The 20,328-nt window shown below is 45.2% G+C and overlaps 1 protein-coding gene across 2 annotated transcripts in view; it reads right to left on the reverse strand.

Moving 5' to 3' along the window:
- The window catches only part of LOC311134314 (ubiquitin-associated protein 2-like), a 32,305-nt gene extending 12,272 nt beyond the window's left edge, over nt 1-20,033 (reverse strand). Inside the window, exons 1-17 of one of the 2 annotated variants that reach the window (XM_084167955.1) lie at nt 19,958-20,033; nt 18,291-18,428; nt 18,012-18,089; nt 17,413-17,523; nt 14,101-14,266; nt 11,978-12,061; nt 11,771-11,837; nt 11,531-11,628; nt 11,232-11,284; nt 10,865-10,935; nt 10,396-10,546; nt 9,936-10,227; nt 9,214-9,476; nt 8,672-8,871; nt 8,082-8,352; nt 7,721-7,757; nt 7,432-7,594 (exon numbers count right to left, since the gene is read on the reverse strand). In XM_084167955.1, coding sequence (XP_084024081.1) covers nt 7,432-7,594; nt 7,721-7,757; nt 8,082-8,352; nt 8,672-8,871; nt 9,214-9,476; nt 9,936-10,227; nt 10,396-10,546; nt 10,865-10,935; nt 11,232-11,284; nt 11,531-11,628; nt 11,771-11,837; nt 11,978-12,061; nt 14,101-14,266; nt 17,413-17,523; nt 18,012-18,089; nt 18,291-18,386 — 2,201 coding nt within the window. In that variant the 5' untranslated portion in view covers nt 18,387-18,428; nt 19,958-20,033. Of the gene's footprint in view, nt 1-7,431; nt 7,595-7,720; nt 7,758-8,081; nt 8,353-8,671; nt 8,872-9,213; nt 9,477-9,935; nt 10,228-10,395; nt 10,547-10,864; nt 10,936-11,231; nt 11,285-11,530; nt 11,629-11,770; nt 11,838-11,926; nt 12,062-14,100; nt 14,267-17,412; nt 17,524-18,011; nt 18,090-18,290; nt 18,429-19,957 lie in introns of both variants that reach the window. The other variant, XM_084167954.1, reaches the window with a different exon arrangement.
- Nucleotides 20,034-20,328: the final 295 nt, after the last annotated feature.

A 20,328-nucleotide genomic window follows, 5' to 3' on the forward strand; every position in this document is an offset into this window, starting at 1 on the left:
CATGCGGTCGAAGGAATTGTCCGTAGAGCTCCGAGACAGGATTGTGTGGAGGCACAGTTCTGGGGAAGGGTACCAAACAATGTCTGCAACATTGAAGGTCCCCAAGAACACAGTGGTCTCCATCATTCTTAAATGGAATAAGTTTGGAACCACCAAGACTCTTCCTAGAGCTGGCTGCCCGGCCAAACTGAGCAATCGGGGAGAAGAGCCTTGGTCAGGGAGGTGACCAAGAACGCAATGGTCACTCTGACAAAGCTCTAGAGTTATTCTGTGGAGATGGGAAAACCTTCCAGAAGGATAACTATCTCTGCAGCACTCCACCAATCAGGCCTTTATGGTAGAGTTGCCAGACGGAAGCCACTCCTCAGTAAAAAGGCACATTACGGCCCGCTTGGAGTTTGCCAAAAGGCACCTAAAGGACTCTCAGACCATGAGAAACATATCTCAGTTTACTCACTTATGGCACTGCCTACTCCTGATGATTCGTTTTTCAAATCATATGAGCAGAAAATATTTTGCTTTATCTGGAATGCTAAACCAGACAAGATAAAGCGTGCCTATCTATATAATGAATATGAATTGGGTGGGTTGAGATTATTATATATAAAAGCACTAAACCTCTCTAAAAGCATTACTTATTCAAAAGTTTTACTTGAACCCTAAATGGTTCTCAAGTAGATTACAAAGAAAAGCTCATCCATTGTTTTTAAAATGGCCTTTTTGCAGATTGCCATGTCTCATTTTCGATTAATTGAAAATGATATTTTTTTCAAAGTATCTCTTTTTCAAACAAGCATTGCAGAGCTGGCTACAATTTCCTCCCCATGAAAAGATATAACAAATATTACAACAAATATTATGGCTGAACTCAAATGTGCTGGTTGATAAAAGACCTGTATTTATGGGAAAGATTTTTGTTTTTAAATTATATTGTACATTTGAATGGTAGAGTTGTGTCTTTCATGGAGTTATCAGAATTGTATGGGAAGGTCTGCTCAATCCAAGATTACAACCAATTGATTACAGCATTACCCCAAAAATGGAGGAGGCAGGTGGCGGTGGGAGGAGGTAGGGAACTGGTCTGTCTGCCCAATATAAAGGATCAAGACAGGAATAAAAATAGCATAAATAGGAAAGTATACCAGTTTCATTTGAGGACCAGGATGTTGACAGCTGTGCCATACAGATTGCAAAATAGTTCGGAAGAGATTTTTGATGTACCGATTCCATGGTACCATGGTACAGGGATCCCATCTTCGTAACATCGCAAAAGTTTTTGTCCAAAAATGATGCAGAAAAGCGAATCCATGCTTTTGTCTCTTCTACACTGCTCAAAAAAATAAAGGGAACACTTAAACAACACAATGTAACTCCAAGTCAATCACACTTCTGTGAAATCAAACTGTCCACTTAGGAAGCAACACTGATTGACAATAAATTTCACATGCTGTTGTGCAAATGGAATAGACAACAGGTGGAAATTATAGGCAATTAGCAAGACACCCCCAATAAAGGACTGGTTTTGCAGGTGGTGACCACAGACCACTTCTCAGTTCCAATGCTTCCTTGCTTTCACTCTAGTGGTAGCATGAGACGGAGTCTACAACCCACACAAGTGGCTCAGGTAGTGCAGCTCATCCAGGATGGCACATCAATGCGAGCTGTGGCAAGAAGGTTTGCTGTGTCTGTCAGCGTAGTGTCCAGAGCATGGAGGCGCTACCAGGAGACAGGCCAGTACATCAGGAGACGTGGAGGAGGCCGTAGGAGGGCAACAACCCAGCAGCAGGAAAGCTACCTCCGCCTTTGTGCAAGGAGGAGCACTGCCAGAGCCCTGCAAAATGACCTCCAGCAGGCCACAAATGTGCATGTGTCTGCTCAAACGGTCAGAAACAGACTCCATGAGGGTGGTATGAGGGCCCGACGTCCACAGGTGGGGGTTGTGCTTACAGCCCAACACCGTGCAGGACGTTTGGCATTTGCCAGAGAACACCAAGATTGGCAAATTCGCCACTGGCGCCCTGTGCTCTTCACAGATGAAAGCAGGTTCACACTGAGCACATGTGACAGACGTGACAGAGTCTGGAGACGCCGTGGAGAACGTTCTGCTGCCTGCAACAACCTCCAGCATGACCGGTTTGGCGGTGGGTCAGTCATGGTGTGGGGTGGCATTTATTTGGGGGGCCGCACAGCCCTCCATGTGCTCGCCAGAGTTAGCCTGACTGCCATTAGGTACCGAGATGAGATCCTCAGACCCCTTGTGAGACCATATGCTGGTGCGGTTGGCCCTGGGTTCCTCCTAATGCAAGACAATGCTAGACCTCATGTGGCTGGAGTGTGTCAGCAGTTCCTGCAAGAGGAAGGCATTGATGCTATGGACTGGCCCGCCCGTTCCCCAGACCTGAATCCAATTGAGCACATCTGGGACATCATGTCTCGCTCCATCCACCACGCCACGTTGCACCACAGACTGTCCAGGAGTTGGCGGATGCTTTAGTCCAGGTCTGGGAGGAGATCCCTCAGGAGACCATCCGCCACCTCATCAGGAGCATGCCCAGGCGTTGTAGGGAGGTCATACAGGCACGTGGAGGCCACACACACTACTGAGCCTCATTTTGACTTGTTTTAAGGACATTACATCAAAGTTGGATCAGCCTGTAGTGTGGTTTTCCACTTAAATTTTGAGGGTGACTCCAAATCCAGACCTCCATGGGTTGATAAATTTGATTTCCATTGATAATTTTTGTGTGATTTTGTTGTCAGCACATTCAACTATGTAAAGAAAAAAGTATTTAATAAGATTATTTCATTCATTCAGATCTAGGATGTGTTATTTTAGTGTTCCCTTAATTTTTTTGAGCAGTGTAGATTAGACTACTGCAATGCTCTACTCTCCGGCTACCCGGATAAAGCACTAAATAAACTTCAGTTAGTGCTAAACACGGCTGCTAGAATCTTGACTAGAACCAAAAAATTGGATCATATTACTCCAGTGCTAGCCCTTTGTTAAGGCTAGGACTGATTTCAAGGTTTTACTGCTAACCTACAAAGCATTACATGGGCTTGCTCCTACCGATCTCTCCGATTTGGTCCTGCCGTACATACCTACACGTAAGCTACGGTCACAAGACGCAGGCCTCCTTATTGTCCCTAGAATTTCTAAGCAAACAGCTGGAGGCAGGGCTTTCTCCTATAGAGCTCAATTTTTATGGAATGGTCTGCCTATCCATGTGAGAGACGCAGACTCTGTCTCGATCTTTAAGCCTTTACTGAAGACTCATCTCTTCAGTAAGTCCTATGATTGAGTGTAGTCTGGCCCAGGGGTGTGCAGGTGAACGTAAAGGCACTGGAGCGACAAACCGCCCTTGCTGTCTCTGTCTGGCCGGTTCCCGTGTCTCCATTGGGATTCTCTGCCTCTGACCATATTACGGGGGCTGAGTCACTGGCTTACTGGTGCTTTCCATGCCATCCCTAGGACGGGTGCGTCACTTGAGTGGGTTGAGTCACTGACGTGATCTTCCTGTCCGGTTTGTCGCCCCCTCGGGCTCGTGCAGTGGAGGAGATCTTCATGGGCTTTACTCAGCCTTGTCTCAGGGTAGTAGGTTGGTGGTCTGTTGATATCCCGCTGGTGGTGCGGGGGCTGTGCTTTGGCAAAGTGGGTGGGGATATATCCTGCCTGGTTGGCCCTGTCCGGGGCCCTGTCCGGGGGTACCGTCGGACGGGGCCACAGTGTCTCCCTTAATGGCCATGTACTAATATAATCTCCACCCGGCACAGCCAGAAGGGGACTGGCCACCCCTCAGAGCCTGGTTCCTCTCTAGATTTCTGCCTTTCTAGGGAGTTTTTCCTAGCCACCGTGCTTCTACATCTGCATTGCTTGCTGTGTAGGGTTTTAGGCTGGGTTTCTGTATAGCACTTTGTGACATCTGCTGATGTAAAAAGGGCTTTATCAATACATTTGATTGATATGAGTTGATATATAAAACGACGCAAGATTCAAGACTTCGTGCTTTTCAGCTAAACTTATTATATAGAATTCTTGCCACCAACAAAATGTTGAATATTTGGGGCATACAATCATCGAAGCTCTGCAGATTTTGTTGTGAGGATACAGAATCAAGAGACCATTTATTTTGGTATAGCCCTCAGGTAGCCTGTTTCTGGTCTCAGGTTCAAGAATGGCTCAAAATGCATAACACTGACCTAAAATTGACCCTAGAAATAGTACCGTTGGGAGATCTGGAGAGACCGGGTCAGTCAATTACTCGAATGAATGAGGGGCAGCTCTTGGGGAACTGTGGGGGGGGGGATCTTGGAGGGCTGGTGGCCTGGCGGTTGGGAGCTTGGGCCAGTGGCTTGGGCCAGTGGCTGATGGATCGCTGGTTTGGGTCCCTGTTTTTGACCTTGTGGGAGGATCTGTCGAAGTGCCCTTGAGTGGGGCGTTGACCCTGGTTGCTTCTGTGAGTCTGTTTTTTTTTTTTTAATGGGGGGAATGGATCAGCTTAATATTGCAGATAGAAGATACAATCTATCAATGTAATTGTCTGCATCACTTCCAATCCCCCATGTTTTTATATATATATATATATATATATATACTCCCCTTTATTACTTTTCAACCCCACCATCCTTTCCCTACTTGGAGTAAATTAGTGAACAACAACGCCCAGGCCTCCACTTCCGGTCCATACCCACCACCTACACCCCATGGACAGAGTCAATTTTACAATAATTCTATTATATATATTTTTCTTTTATTTTATTTTTTATTGCTCCTGTGAGTCTGTTAGATGACTAATGTGATGTAGTTGTTGAGCGGCTTCACTGCAAGTATATTGTATGTTTTAAATATTAAATAAATATAAAAAATAAGATTGAACTCTTTGGCCTGAATGCCAAGTGTCATGTCTGGAGGAAACCTGGAACCATCCCTATGGTGAAGCATGGTGGTGGCAGCATCACGCTGTGGGGATGTTTTTCAGCGGCAGGGACTGGGAGACTAGTCCAGATCGAGGGAAAGATGAACGGAGCAAAGTACAGAGAGATCCTTGATGAAAATCTGCTCCAGAGCGCTCTGGATCTCAGACTGGGGCGAAGGTTCACCTTCCAACAGGACAACGACCCTAAGCACACAGCCAAGACCACGCAGTGGCTTTGGGACAAGTCTCTGAATGTCCTTGAGTGGCCCAACCAGAGCCCAGACATGAACCCGATCAAACATCTCTGGAGACCTGAAAATAGCTGTGCAGCGAAACTCCCCATCCAACCTGACAGAGCTTGAGAGGATCTGCAGAGAAGAATAGGAGAAACTCCCCAAATACAGGTGTGCCAAGCTTGTAGCGTCATACCCGACAAGACTCAAGGCTGTAATCGCTGCCAAAGGTGCTTCAACAAAGTACTGAGTAAAAGGTCTGAATACTTATGTAAATGTTATATCAGTTTTGAATGTTTTATACATTTGCAAAAATTTCTAAAAACCAGTTTTTGCTTTGTCATTACGGGGTATTTTGTGTAGTTTAAAGAGGAATTTTTTTTTTAGAATAAGGCTGTAACGTAACAAAATGTGGAAAAAGTCAAGGGGTCTGAATACTTTGAATGCACTGTATAAAGGACATTCATTAATTTATCTATACACCATTTGCCTTCTGCTCTTGATTTAGATATCTTTAGATACAGTGGGGGGAAAAAAGTATTTAGTCAGCCACCAATTGTGCAAGTTCTCCCACTTAAAAAGATGAGAGAGGCCTGTAATTTTCATCATAGGTACACGTCAACTATGACAGACAAAATGAGAAAAAAATATCCAGAAAATCACATTGTAGGATTTTTAATGAATTTATTTGCAAATTATGGTGGAAAATAAGTATTTGGTCAATAACAAAAGTTTCTCAATACTTTGTTATATACCCTTTGTTGGCAGTGACACAGGTCAAACGTTTTCTGTAAGTCTTCACAAGGTTTTCACACACTGTTGCTGGTATTTTGGCCCATTCCTCCATGCAGATCTCCTCTAGAGCAGTGATGTTTTGGGGCTGTCGCTGGGCAACACGGACTTTCAACTCCCTCCAAAGATTTTCTATGGGGTTGAGATCTGGAGACTGGCTAGGCCACTCCAGGACCTTGAAATGCTTCTTACGAAGCCACTCCTTCGTTGCCCGGGCGGTGTGTTTGGGATCATTGTCATGCTGAAAGACCCAGCCACGTTTCATCTTCAATGCCCTTGCTGATGGAAGGAGGTTTTCGCTCAAAAATCTCACGATACATGGCCCCATTCATTCTTTCCTTTACACGGATCAGTCGTCCTGGTCCCTTTGCAGAAAAACAGCCCCAAAGCATGATGTTTCCACCCCCATGCTTCACAGTAGGTATGGTGTTCTTTGGATGCAACTCAGCATTCTTTGTCCTCCAAACACGACGAGTTGAGTTTTTACCAAAAAGTTCTATTTTGGTTTCATCTGACCATATGATATTCTCCCAATCCTCTTCTGGATCATCCAAATGCACTCTAGCAAACTTCAGACGGGCCTGGACATGTACTGGCTTAAGCAGGGGGACACGTCTGGCACTGCAGGATTTGAGTCCCTGGCGGCGTAGTGTGTTACTGATGGTAGGCTTTGTTACTTTGGTCCCAGCTCTCTGCAGGTCATTCACTAGGTCCCCCTGTGTGGTTCTGGGATTTTTGCTCACCGTTCTTGTGATCATTTTGACCCCACGGGGTGAGATCTTGCGTGGAGCCCCAGATCGAGGGAGATTATCAGTGGTCTTGTATGTCTTCCATTTCCTAATAATTGCTCCCACAGTTGATTTCTTCAAACCAAGCTGCTTACCTATTGCAGATTCAGTCTTCCCAGCCTGGTGCAGGTCTACAATTTTGTTTCTGGTGTCCTTTGACAGCTCTTTGGTCTTGGCCATAGTGGAGTTTGGAGTGTGACTGTTTGAGGTTGTGGACAAGTGTATTTTATACTGATAACAAGTTCAAACAGGTGCCATTAATACAGGTAACGAGTGGAGGACAGAGGAGCCTCTTAAAGAAGAAGTTACAGGTCTGTGAGAGCCAGAAATCTTGCTTGTTTGTAGGTGACCAAATACTTATTTTCCACCATAATTTGCAAATAAATTCATAAAAAATCCTACAATGTGATTTTCTGGATTTTTTTCTCTCAATTTGTCTGTCATAGTTGACATGTACATATGATGAAAATTACAGGCCTCTCTCATCTTTTTAAGTGGGAGAACTTGCACAATTGGTGGCTGACTAAATACTTTTTTTCCCCACTGTATATTCATGATCAAGTTTATTAATCTCAAGGTTACTGCATTTCTAGCCTATAGCGGCAAACTTGAATTCTGTATGTATAAATTGCCTCTCACTCACGTCAATACAAGCACACATCCAAAGACGTCAAGGCAAGAGCGAGTAGGTGTGTGTGTTACCTGTTCTGTGTTGCCAGGCTGGCAGAGGGCATGTCATGTGGCAGACTGGGAAGTGCTGAGCTTTGGGGGGGTATGGAGGAGGGCATGAGGGCAGAGGGGGCAGGAGCACTGCTGGTACTGATGCTCGGAGAGGGAGACTCTGGCGTGGAGGAGGCTGATGAAGCTGGAAAAAGAGAGAGAAAAAGAGAGAGAGAGAGAGAGCGAGAGAGAGAGAAACAATCCCATATAATTTAACTACAAAAGTAGCAGCACTGAATGAATGAATGATTGAATGAAATGTGTTACTTACTGTCCATAGCAGACGTCCTCACACCGTTCAGACCGTTCTGTTGAGACGAGCAAACGACCAAGTTTGGATTCTTCACTCAAGTCAATTTATCTTTATTATCCAACAGTGGGAAATTATTTTATCATGTTTATTTATTTCATACACAACTGATGCGTCTCACTATTACACAAGCCAGGACACTGTGTGGGAGGGTCTTGTTCATTAGAGCATGTAGAAAAACGTTTTGCAACGGAAAACAAAAACAACCGCTTCTTATTGGACAAGTTCAGGTAGTTCCTCCATGTTTCAGTCCGTTTGGTGCCTAATGAATATGACCCCGATGGCCTTCAATGTTAGATAGATAACCCAAACATTGACTCACCATGATTGGTCCGGGGGCCTCTTTGCTCTGGGAGAAGGCCAGGCGTGAGTGAGGGGCCACAGGCCCACAGTCATAACCGCTTCCCAGTGAGACGAAGGGAGATGTGGAGGAGGAGGGCACCGAGGAAGAGATGGAGGAGGAGGGAGTGGAGGAGCTGACCGTACCCATAGAGGAGGGGGCGAGGCTGGGCATGGCCACCGACGGGAAGTGGTAGATGGGCTCAGAGGAGGACAGAGGGAGGGGAACGGAGAGAGGGATGCCCATAGATTCACTGGTGACAAACAGAGGAGGAGGTTTTAGTTATAAACATGCCATAAGAACAAGTACATAGTATAATGACTTCAAATAGACTTCTAGTCCAAGGGGTGTGCTAGCATAGTCTTCAATCTGTTGGCCACCCCTGGGGTCCTTTCAGGAGAGTGCAAAATAACAGAATATACATATAGCTAGACATAGAATAACATAGAAATGTTGTGCAGAACAGATAGGATTGTCTGACAGGCACAAAGAGGAATCACGTAAACGTGTTACTTTTCTATTCGCAACATTTAACCTCACTGAATACACCTGTGGTGGTAATTGTGACCCACCTGAGGGGTTTGGAGTAGAGGTTGGTCTGGCTCTGTGGGGCGGGGGCCCTGGTGGACTCCCTGGAGGCCACGCTGACGCATGTCTCCACAGGGCCAAAGTCCGGCAGGGCTGCCTCCGAGCCAAAGTCCAGCGCTCCGAACTGAACGTTTAGACCGGGGATGTCGGCAGAGCCAGGCATTTCCACCGCCGACAAGGGGATCTGGACAGGAGGGGAGGGAAAGCTCTCACTCAGAGTGGGCTTACTGTCTAACATTTTCATTATCATTCACAACCCTTGTATCTGAGAAGATCAGCCTGTTATCTTGATACCCAATACCCTTCTTAATTTAGAACAGTGCTCTACAATGCTGGGCATTGATCAATTAAGCATCAAGACCTTGATTAGATCAATCAGATGTGTTAGAACTGGGCTAAGAGCCTTAATAGCCAAGGTTGTCCTACACACTGGGTGAATCTCAAAAGTATTTCCTTGATTCACCCTGTCCTTAATTCCTTGACTTCACACAGGGAATCGAGGAAAGACTTGGCTATGGTTCCTTACCTTGGAGGTGGGAGGTATCCTTCGTTTCTGAGCCTTTAGCTGCGGAATGCGGTGCTGCTGCAGCGAGCTGCTGCCCTGAGGGTCCGGCCCTGCGCTGGGGGCAGGCTTGGCACCGATGGCGGCCAGGGGGGGTCCCTGGCTGGGGGATGGGGATTGGGCTGGCGGGGGGCTGGACTGGCACACCAGGGGCAGGGAGGGGGCGCTGTGTCTCTGGGCCAGATGGCTCAGCACCAGGGATGGCTCAGGCTGCAGCCTAAACTCCCCTGGAGGGCCAACACACACACACAAATACAGATCAGCCAGGCATATTGACACAAACACCACAAAGACACATGGTCATTTATTTTTTGAACCATATGCCAGGTATTTGAAATTATAGGTGAATTTGATAAATCTCTAACAAAATCGGATAAAAAGTGTTTGAGTGTGTGGTCTTGTTCTTCTATCCTCGTGGGGATGTGAAATCACCAAATGTCCCCACAAGGATAGTAAAACAAGGAAGATTCTCCCTCTAAGGAACATTTACCATGTCCCCATGAGGACAAAGGCTATTTTAAGCTTAGAGGTTAGGTTTATGGTTACAATGAGAGTTAGGGTTACAATCAGGGTTAGAATCAGGGTTAGGTGTTAAGGTTAGGTTTAGGGGTTAGGGAAAATAGGATCTGAATGGAAATAATGTTTAGGTCCCCACGAGGATAGAAAAACAAGTGTGTGTGTCTCACGGCTGAAGTGGGAGGTGAGTGAGGAGGTGGTGGTGCTGGGCTCAGGGGCCTTGTTGTCCCAGCTGGAAGTGGAAGGTGGAGGGAGGACCGGGGGTGCTACTCCTAACCCTGGGAGTCTACTCCCCAGAGAGGTGCTGCTGGCCCCCTGTGTGCTGGGAGGGGGGGCTGCCTGGGAGGAAGGGAGAGGACCCAGGCCTGGGCCCTTCAGCTGCTCCAAGATCTGGGCCCCCGGACTGGACTGACTCCTCTTAGACTGACCCAGGTCCCCAAAACCTGCCCCCAGCACTGACGACTGGCAGGCAGCGAGAGAGATAGAGAGAGTTAGATTGGGGTGCTTGTAAATTGTTTAAGACATATTTTCAGAATTAATGGTGCGCTATGGTAATACAAGCTAAATACAGCGATCGAGTACGGGAAATATGTATCTGAAAACTGTAAAGGAAACGAGTGTATGGCTCACCAGGGCGGCATGTGCGTAGCTGGTACTGCCTGTGCCGATGGCTGACCCGTTGTGGGTGGGGTGATGGTGGGAGTTGGTGAAGACCAGGCTCTGAGAGGAGGGAGCCTCTCCTCCTCCCACTGGCTTCTGCAGCATAGAGGCCAGGTTCAGACTACAGGAGTAACACATACAATTATTACAACATAATACTATTTCTATGATACACAGTCAGAATGGGGACCTGCTTTAGAGATACACATCACAGCCACTATGAGAACCCTGTCTACAGGTGAAGGATCCATACATTCAGGATATTGTGCATGTATAGAGCTGGGCCAAACATATCACTCCAAGGAATAAACCTGGCAGAGGTAAAACTGTTGTTTTGTGCACCACTGAGCACTAGTATTGTCCTATATACAAACACAACACAAAAATCAGTGTTGAAATGTGCCCTAGTTGGTTGTGCGGATGTTGAGCAGGGAGTTACCTTTGCCCAGGTGTGATGTGGTTCTGAGGTGCAGGTGCACTTGAAGCAGTGAACACTTTGGTCTCAGAGAGCTGAGGGGAGACAGAGAGGGTTACTGGGTTGGTGACAAATGCAATAGGCAGAGTTGTGAGGTGCAAGCCAAACTATGGTTTTGTTAAATTACCATCCAAAATGGCCGATCTAACACTGTCCACTTCAAGGAAAGCTCCATATCAACTAGCATAAACCTTTTTAACAAACAACTAACTCTGTACGATGAACTAGTATATTGTATTTGTTCCATCTGAAGATAAATCTCCAAAATGTGAACATAAGACTCACAGCTCCTTCCACCCCCTGGCAACTACTCCCCAGTACTCAGACTCACATCCTCGCTCCAGTCCTCAGCAGCCCAGTCCTCCAGAGTACTCCTCCAGGCCACTGCAGGGGGCACACCATAGAGGGGTTAGAGGTTAGAGAATACAGGTCAATACAAGTCCAGGGACATTTCCCTAGCACCAGTCTACAATGAACATTAAAACAAAACAATGAACACATCTTGACAACATTCAAAACGTTGCAGTAATGATGTTTCTATTCTGCACCTGGGGAAACTGGTGGATGTGTGCACACTACTTTTTGAAAAGCCCAGTGTTTCATGGTCCTGGTCTGTGCATGAGGCCTCACCTGTCCCGTCTGTGCTGTTGTTGGCCCCTGACTCCCAGGAGTCATCTTGTGTGGTCCCTGTTCCCTGTTCTGTGGTGTAGTCTGCTGGGTTAAAGGTCCTTGTGGGGGGGGGGTTGGGTAGATTTAAGACAAAGCAGTGTACGAGGAACCAGAGAAGGACAGTTGTGTGTGTGTGTGTGTGTGTGTGTGTGTGTGTGTGTAAGAGTTTGTGTGTGTAGGTGTGGGTATTCCATAACTCACCCCATTCCCTGGGCTGAAAACCTGCTTCCAGCTGGCACCCTGCCCCTTCCTCTGCCTCCAGATCCGACTGAAGCACACACACAGACACACACTAGGTCAACACACAGCAAGCATGGCACCGAAGAAATTGTGTGTAGTTAAGATACCACAAGTTACCTGGGAGTGTTGACTGGAACATATGAGAAAGTGCCACTAAATGACACTCACCTCTACCCCCTCTTCCCCCCCTGCGGCCTCGCTCTGACCCTCTGTCCACAGGGCCCACTTCCACACCATTCTCCTCTGGCCGCACTGCACAGAGAGAAAGAGAGAGAGACAGAAAGAGACCGCGAGAGAGAAAGGGAAAGGGACAGGACTTAGTAACTGGGTAAAATTATGTGTTGCCTTTTAACCAATTCTGCTAAATAGTGCATTGATGACTAATTATGGCTTAGTGACAAATAGGCTGCCAATATATTCTTAGTAACTGCTCCATGCAGTGTTCCCTAATCCAAGGTATCGCCAATGAAATAAACACACAGACTCTTATACCCTTTCCAGACAGATTATATGGTATGTTGGCAATAAAAACAAAAACTGGCAATGTTTTATAGAACCCAATTAATACAGTCCCATTTTAAACATTCTTGCCGGGATAAACCTTTTATATCTCCCAAGTTCAGGAATGGGAGAAGGCGGTGGCGATGTGGGTGGATGTCTACTTTAATACATCCATTAAATATACGCCATCACAAAGAAATCCATTATTAATGCGTTTTAGGCAGGTCCTAAGAAATATTATATTTTCAAAAGAACAGAATGGCATATTTTGAGTTTAATTATATTACTGGTCTGTGTAGCCTATAGGCTACGCCATGCACATGAAATCAACAGTTATTTTAACAGACAAGACCCACTTACCCTGATCATAGTCAACACACATTTTATAGTAGGCTAAGAATATAATGAAATATAACAGAATAAAATACAAATATTTTCCCACACAACCTCCGTCAGGGCAACCCCATATAAGAAAAGTGATACTTGAAACAGATTCCCCAAGGCAAGCCCATTCTTTTTTGATCCACGTTTCATCCCTTTCCTACCCGCACTCCGCTTTGTAGGGAGCAGGCGTAGGGTCTTACATTGAGAGTATCTTCATCATCAATCTACAATTTCAAAAGTATGCGAGTCATATTTCACAACCTCTGCCGGCTTTTGGAGTTACCGATACGCGATCAAGCAAAATAATAGGCCTAAACTTTATTTAGGCTACATTATTGCATGCTAAATGTTTATGATCAGTGATAGATGAGCAAACGAACAGATGAGTTATACCACCTCCACTTATTTGCCCAGCCAGATAATTAACCAAATATACAGACTGAGAGTCAGTTAAACAAAAGCACATTGATTGATTAAGACAAGTCACAGGCTTTTGGTTGGGAGTAGACCTAGGCTACGACTGCAAGTGAAGAGCAAAATGATCCACTTGTTAAGCTACATAACATGCTAACAGAATGTTCTGATCATTGCTAATAAATGAGCCAACTGGACAAGATTATCATGAGCAGCACTTACCTCAATTTAGCTAACATTTCCACAGCCTGACTGTAGCATAACCAATATCCAAACGGCGAATCAGTGAAAATAAAAATCTGACATTGATTGATTTATCAAGACGAGTCCCCACGCTTGTCTCAAAGCAGCGGGAAACGGTGCTCAAATAGCTGACCACACATTAGGCTATTGCTTCAAAATGTATTATAATGGGAGTTTCAGTAAGCAACAATTTGATGCCTTCAATTGCATTAGCCTACTTTATTCCCATATTTTTTGTAATTCTGTAATATTTATTCCCACAGTTATTCTTTATGGATCCATCCAGTTGTGACTAAGAGAACAGTGCATGTGGTGGGCTATGCAAAGAAATGGGTGAAGTGACATGCCTCGCAAAGTTTAGAGGAGAGTAGTAACGGGCGATGCCTAGCAACCATCAAGAGCTTAAGAGCGTAGTGCGTGCCAATCCCACCTCAATATTACAGCTACATTTCATACTAAGCCGAAGGCAGAACTTTACCGCAATCATGACTAGATCGGTTCGCGGAAATAAAAGTTTAGGCCTTGATACCGGCAACACCTTTCAGATATAAAAGAAAAGGCAGAAAAAAGTTGGTGGGATGTTAAAGTTGGCGGGAAAACGTCTTGGTTTGAAAGGTGTAGAACTGTACTAAACAACTCAAATCCTAGAGAGCTGCAGACTTTCTGACTTATCATTCACCCTGGCGCTTAGGTGACAGTGCCTCGTTTATTAACATGGATAGAATTTGAGAGACTCCGTGGCCCCCTACCTCTCTCCCCCTGGCGGCTGCGGTTGCTGGCACCCCTGCCTCTCCGGTTGCTTCCCCGGCCCCTGCTGCCCTCCCTCTCTCCTCCTCTCTTCTCCCGGTTCTCCTTGCCCTCCGCCGGGCCGTCCTTCGCTAGGGGTTTCTTTTTCCCCACTGTCTCCCACGAGGTCTGAGAGAGAGAGAGAGAGAGAGAGAGAGAGAGAGAGAGAGAGAGAGAGAGAGAGAGAGAGAGAGAGAGAGAGAGCGAGAGAGAGATACTTTTTTACTTACTGCTTGAACTTCTTTCTTTCCCATGAACTTCAAAGTACAAAATAGTCCATGTGAGATAATTTCTTTATGGAATCGGCATACCGGTACATGTGGTTGCGACCCTGTATACATCTCCTACTGCAGTGTCACAATGTCACTGACAAAGAGAGACATCATAAAGGATTCATGACCGCAGCAGCAGATTATATCACAGAACGATTACAGTAGTGAGTTTCACACTCAGGAGCAAAATGGCCCGCTTTCTATTTCAGGACTTCCAAGAAATAACAACAAGAGAGTAACTATGGGGGGGACGGGGACTGGCTGGGCTGTGGTGGAGTGAAAGACCTCTCCCATTTCGCCATCTTTGCTGCTGTTCCCTCCTCTGAAATGGCTGGATTATTTTACGACTGAATCAGGCGCTGACAGAACAAGTGACAGGTGTTCATCCTAGATTCAGAGGATATAATACTTTTTCTATTGCCCTCAGAGTAGAAAACAGTTATACAACAGCATGTTTTTATTCAATCACCCAACATGCTACTGGACAAGTCCCTCTGGCTCAGTTGGCACAAGACCCTCTTTTCACAGTTTCCTTTCATAGATACACTACATTACCAAAAGTATGTGGACGCCTGCTCGTCATACATCTCATTCCAAAATCATGGATATTAATATGGAGTTGGTCCCCCCTTTCCTGCTATAACAGCCTCCACTCTTCTGGGAAGGCTTTCCACTAGATGTTGGAACAATGCTGCAGGGACTTGCTTCCATTCAGCCACAAGAGCAGTAGTGAGGTCTGGCACTGATGTTGGGCGATTAGGCCTGGCTCGCAGTCGGCGTTCCAATTCATCCCAAAGGTGTTCGATGGGGTTGAGGTCAGGGCTCTGTGCAGGCCAGTCAAGTTCTTCCACACCGATCTCGACAAACCATTTCTGTATGGACCTCGCTTTGTGCACGGGGGCATTGTCTTGCTGAAAGAGAAAAGGGCCTTCCCCAAACTGTTGCCACAAAGTTGGAAGCACAGAATCATCTAGAATGTAATTGTATGCTGTAGCATTAAGATTTCCCTTCACTGGAACTAAGGGGCCTAAACCGAACCATGGCCTAGCAACAGACCATTATTCCTCCTCCACCAAACTTTACAGTTGGCACTATGAATTGAGGCAGCTAGCGTTCTCCTGGCATCCGCCAAACCCAGATTCATCACTCCAGAGAACGCGTTTCCACTGCTCCAGAGTCCAATGGCGATGAGCTTTACACCACTCCAGCCAACGCTTGGCATTGCACGTGGTGATCTTAGGCTTGTGTGCGGCTGCTTGGCCATTGAAACCCATTTCATGAAGCTCCCGACGAACAGTTATTGTGCTGACGTTGCTTCCAGAGGCAGTGTGGAACTCAGTAGTGAGTGTTGCAACCGAGAACAGACGATTTTTTACACGCTACACGCTTCAGCGGCCCCATTCTGTGAGCTTGTGTGGCCTACCACTCCTAGCCTTTTCCACTTCACAATAACAGCACTTAGGGTTGACCGGGGCAGCTCTAGCAGGGCAGGCGTTGAAAGTCACTGAGCTCTTCAGTAAGGCCATTCTACTGCCAATGTTTGTCTATGGAGAGTGCATGGCTGTGTGCTCGATTTTATACACCTGTCAGCAACGGGTGTGGCTGAAATAGCCAAATCCACTAATTTGAAGGGGTGTCCACATACTTTTGTATATATAGTGTATAGCGTTGGCATGGCACCCTTGGCCTTGATTGGAAGGGACTGTGGCAAGGGTCGTTGAGCGATTCATTGCCTACAGCAAATTTAGCTTTTCTATTGCTGCTGCAAGCAAGTGGGGAGGCCGATGACAGAGGGCACCATCAGACCAACTCCTTGAATGGCCTACTCCTTGAAGTTTGCAGTTGTGTCTCAAAAACACTGTTTTGCTCAAAACACACAAAAGATCTGTGTAGAAAATGTGCCAATTTTCAGAGTGGGGTTGTCACAATACCAACATTTTACTAACGATGTGATACCAGGCCAAGTATCACGATACCAAGTTTGCCTGCCCCACCCCTCCCCAGACGACTCCTGTTCCCATTTTCTACACGTTCTGCAATTGTGCTGCACAAAAACCTGTCCCTGATATTCACACCTCTACTCAATACAACACATTCAATTTTACTTTTTCCTGGGAGTAGGATATAGCTGGTTTTACAGCGGTCACGTGATATTGGATGAAGAACTCATTCTGATTTGACATCACGCTCTGAACTCTGATATTCTATTTGTAGGACACGTAGGGATGCATTCTGTGCTCGGTCATTAATTTCGATATGAGTAACGTGTTTTGTTTTCACATTTTATTGATGCACTTTCTTGTACTATGATATATTCTTTGGACACCATGATGTTTCAATAAACATCTTAATTTTGCATTCAAGCCTCAGTTTTGGATCTATTCCTTTTTTCGACAGTGTGCAGGTCTCTATTCCTTCCAGTATTCTTATTTTGACTCCTACGCACCTGGAACAGACACTTTCCAGTAGTATGGACCTTAAAAAAGGGCAGACGGCCTCTGATCAGATGTGAGTAACATACCATTATTTTGTGATCACACAGGGAGAAAATCTGTTCGCGCCTCACTTTTATAGCTCAATGGGTGATACACTGAGTCTGCTCACTTTTCATCAGACCCAATTCCCCCCCCACCACCACCAACCCCAAAAGTATTTTTACAGATCTACACGATTCACGTGGATGACTTATTCTGAGATCAAAACGGCAAATATCGCCGAAAAGTGACTACTTTGCATCCCTGGATAAACCAGAAAACGAAGGCAGCTGTTATGTTTCGGGGGAGACATCTACTTCGGGGTCGTATTCATTAGAGCACAAAACATATGAAAACGTAGCGCATCGTTTTCCACCAGAAAACTAAAATGAGCCTTTCTTATTGCACAAGTTGAGGCGACTGTGCAAAACTAAGCTAGCTACGACTAGCTGCCCATCACCCAGAGAGGGAAGGAAAGTGGTTGAAGGAAATTGAAAGGTAGCATTAGCGTCAGTCCCCTGTGCCCTACCGTGTCAGAGGTGCTCTCAAGGAGGAAGTTGATGGCTCTGTTGACATCCTCATTGCAGTCGTGGAGCGCTACCATGCACTCGTCCTGGTTCTTTCCCGTCACCTCCATCAGCTGTGGACGTACACACACAAATATACACGAGTGCTTCATTTGAATCCACAATAAAACATGACAAAATATACAAGGACCCTATTTACACTGATGTACGACTTGTTAGAAACATAGACACACACAAGCTGTACATACAGTCAGAGAAGGAAATATTTGTCACACTTCTAGTTGCACAGAAAGTTTTAGAAAAGGTCTGCACTCTTAGAATTGAGGTGTGCAATTTAATTCAAATTGCATAATATATATATATTTTTTTAATAAAATGATATGAGTGCGGACCCTCTATTTTTATAGTACATGCAGTCACAAATATACACACACAGGCTTAGAATGGTTTCCAAAGTTAACAGGAGAGCACAGCACAAGTGTGTTCATTACTGCTGATTCATGTGGAATCATGCAGGCCTCAATGGGAAACAAACACCACAACACACACACGCCAGCATTCAGCACTGACATAATGGCCTCTGCAACGCCCGCCCACTCACCTGGTTCACTTTGTCCTCAAAATCAGCATCATTCTTGTCATAGATCATCTGGGCGAGCCGGATCTGCTCTGCGGTCGCCTGCAGACAAGAGGAAGTAGAGCGAGGAAGGATGGATGAGGAGGAAAAGAGGAAGGTGGGGGAGGAGGAAAAGAACAGAGAGAGGAGAGAAGGGAGGGAAGAGAAGTAATGTTTTGAAGAAATTCCTTAACACCTGAAGACCTGCTAAGTATGATTGATCAAGTGAATTGTACTGTGTGTGTGTGTATGTGTCTCCCTCACCTGGAGCTGTTTCTGTGGTTGAGTTGTGTGGGTGGCAGCAGGCAGCACTTTGTCCCGAGTGCCCCGGGCTTTGTCGCCGCCCAACGAGGTCATCATATACAGTATATACAAAACAATGTATGTACAAAATAGAAAAATCTGGATGACAAAACAGAGAGAAAGAGGAATTGGGGTGAGGGGGATAGAAGGTCACATCAATAACTCAATCAGTATTTTCCCTACTCACTGCAGACAGGTATATACTGTAAGTCGGTCTGGATAAGAGCGTCTGCTAAATGATGTAAATGTAAAATGTAAATAAGACACACTGTTATTTAACTTTAGGCCTAGGTTGTTAGGATTGTCCAGATTTTCTTTTATTGCAGTATATTTTGAGCTGAAATGCATTCCCTGGTCTGGACACGAGTAACCTGTATCAGACATCCACACATCAACAAAGTTGGATGGGATTGTGCAACACCAAGTCTGAACACACAGTGATGTGACTGTATTGGCATAAATCTACAGTGACCAGTAACCCTATATATACACTTTCTAAACTAAACTGTATAAACTGAGCGTTGAATACTGAGAATGAATAGTGAGATCTTCACACATTAATTACACTGCTTGGTTCATATCGGACAATGCAGCTGCATGTCAGTGGCTAAGTGATCATAGCTCAGCTTCTGTATGCTGCCAATTTGCCTTTGCGAAAGCAGTGCACTCGGATACCTAGCAAATAGCCTGCCAGGGCCTATATTTTTGTTTAAACCCCATACGAGTGCATTGCCATGAAAGCTAATGAGATATTGGGTCAAATCACTCGCCAAGAGATTTCACTGCTGTTGTGCAACGACAAAACAAGTTACCACATTATCGAATTTGGCCTCATCACCTCTAGCTGGCTACTCATAAATCATTCATCTAGCTACACAATATATGACATAAACACCATCGAACGGTAAAAATATAGAACTGTTAGCAAATATAATCACGGCCGTCAAATGGGTGCAACGCAAACAATACTTGTGTTATGGATAGCTTGCCATAATTAAGTTATAATTTATAAATAATGCATACCTTTATAAATATGACATTTACAATAAATTCCGTTTAATTGTCTTGACACGTTCGATATGTTAACTCAAATACAAGCGCGAGCATTTCAAATACACGAATGTGGATTCTAGTCCTAGCTGCCAAATAATACACAACAGTGACAGACAGTTGGACCCCTTTGTCCTAGTTAGCTAAGTAGGTAGCTAGCTAACTAGCTAGCTGGCAATGCAATTTAGACTATTGCAAAAAATATACCAAAACACGACGAACGGACATTCTTGTTCATACATTATTGAATATTTACTAACGGGGGTTCTCCCCAAGTGACAATAATAAACAACCGTTCTTCAGGTATCAAAACATGCTAGTTTGCTAGCTAACCACAAAGCTTCAATTCAATTCTGACGAAAATGGCCACAGCGTACGATCCAAGCAAGCTCCGACATTACTTGCCGGGGAACAAGCCAATAGAAAATAACGAAATAAAGAATGAAAAGCTGGTTTAAAGAGACTAATGAATCGATGATATTATACTTCAAGAGGGACAATACTATGAAACGGTTTAAATTAGCTCAAGTATAAAGATAAACATTGAGCGCCAGAACGAGATTTGTTTTTTGTATTACCTGCTAACCGCTAACACTTTACTCAGCCAGCAGCAGACAAGGTCACGTGATATACGGCGTAGCTGCTGTAGTTGCTTTCCTCCGTGGTTCGCGAGAGACAACTGCGCAGACGCGCGTCGTCCTCTTGGGGTCATTGAATTTCACAACAAGCGATCGTGGGTCGTTGATAGAAGGAATATTTTTAGAGTATGGCCAGGGCCACCTATGATGTCTTTGAATAATTTATCAGTAATTTGTCAGTAACATAGAAACCCTGTCTGTACAATGAATTGAACTTCGTAAATACTGTAGGCCTACTGAATCACTCAATGAGCAATCAGAGTGATTGAGCCACTGTACACACCGCCCAAATATAATTAAATAAACCACAC

The sequence above is a fragment of the Coregonus lavaretus genome (genome assembly GCF_964263955.1).
Source record: "Coregonus lavaretus genome assembly, chromosome: 8".
NCBI classification, from domain to species: domain Eukaryota; kingdom Metazoa; phylum Chordata; class Actinopteri; order Salmoniformes; family Salmonidae; genus Coregonus; species Coregonus lavaretus.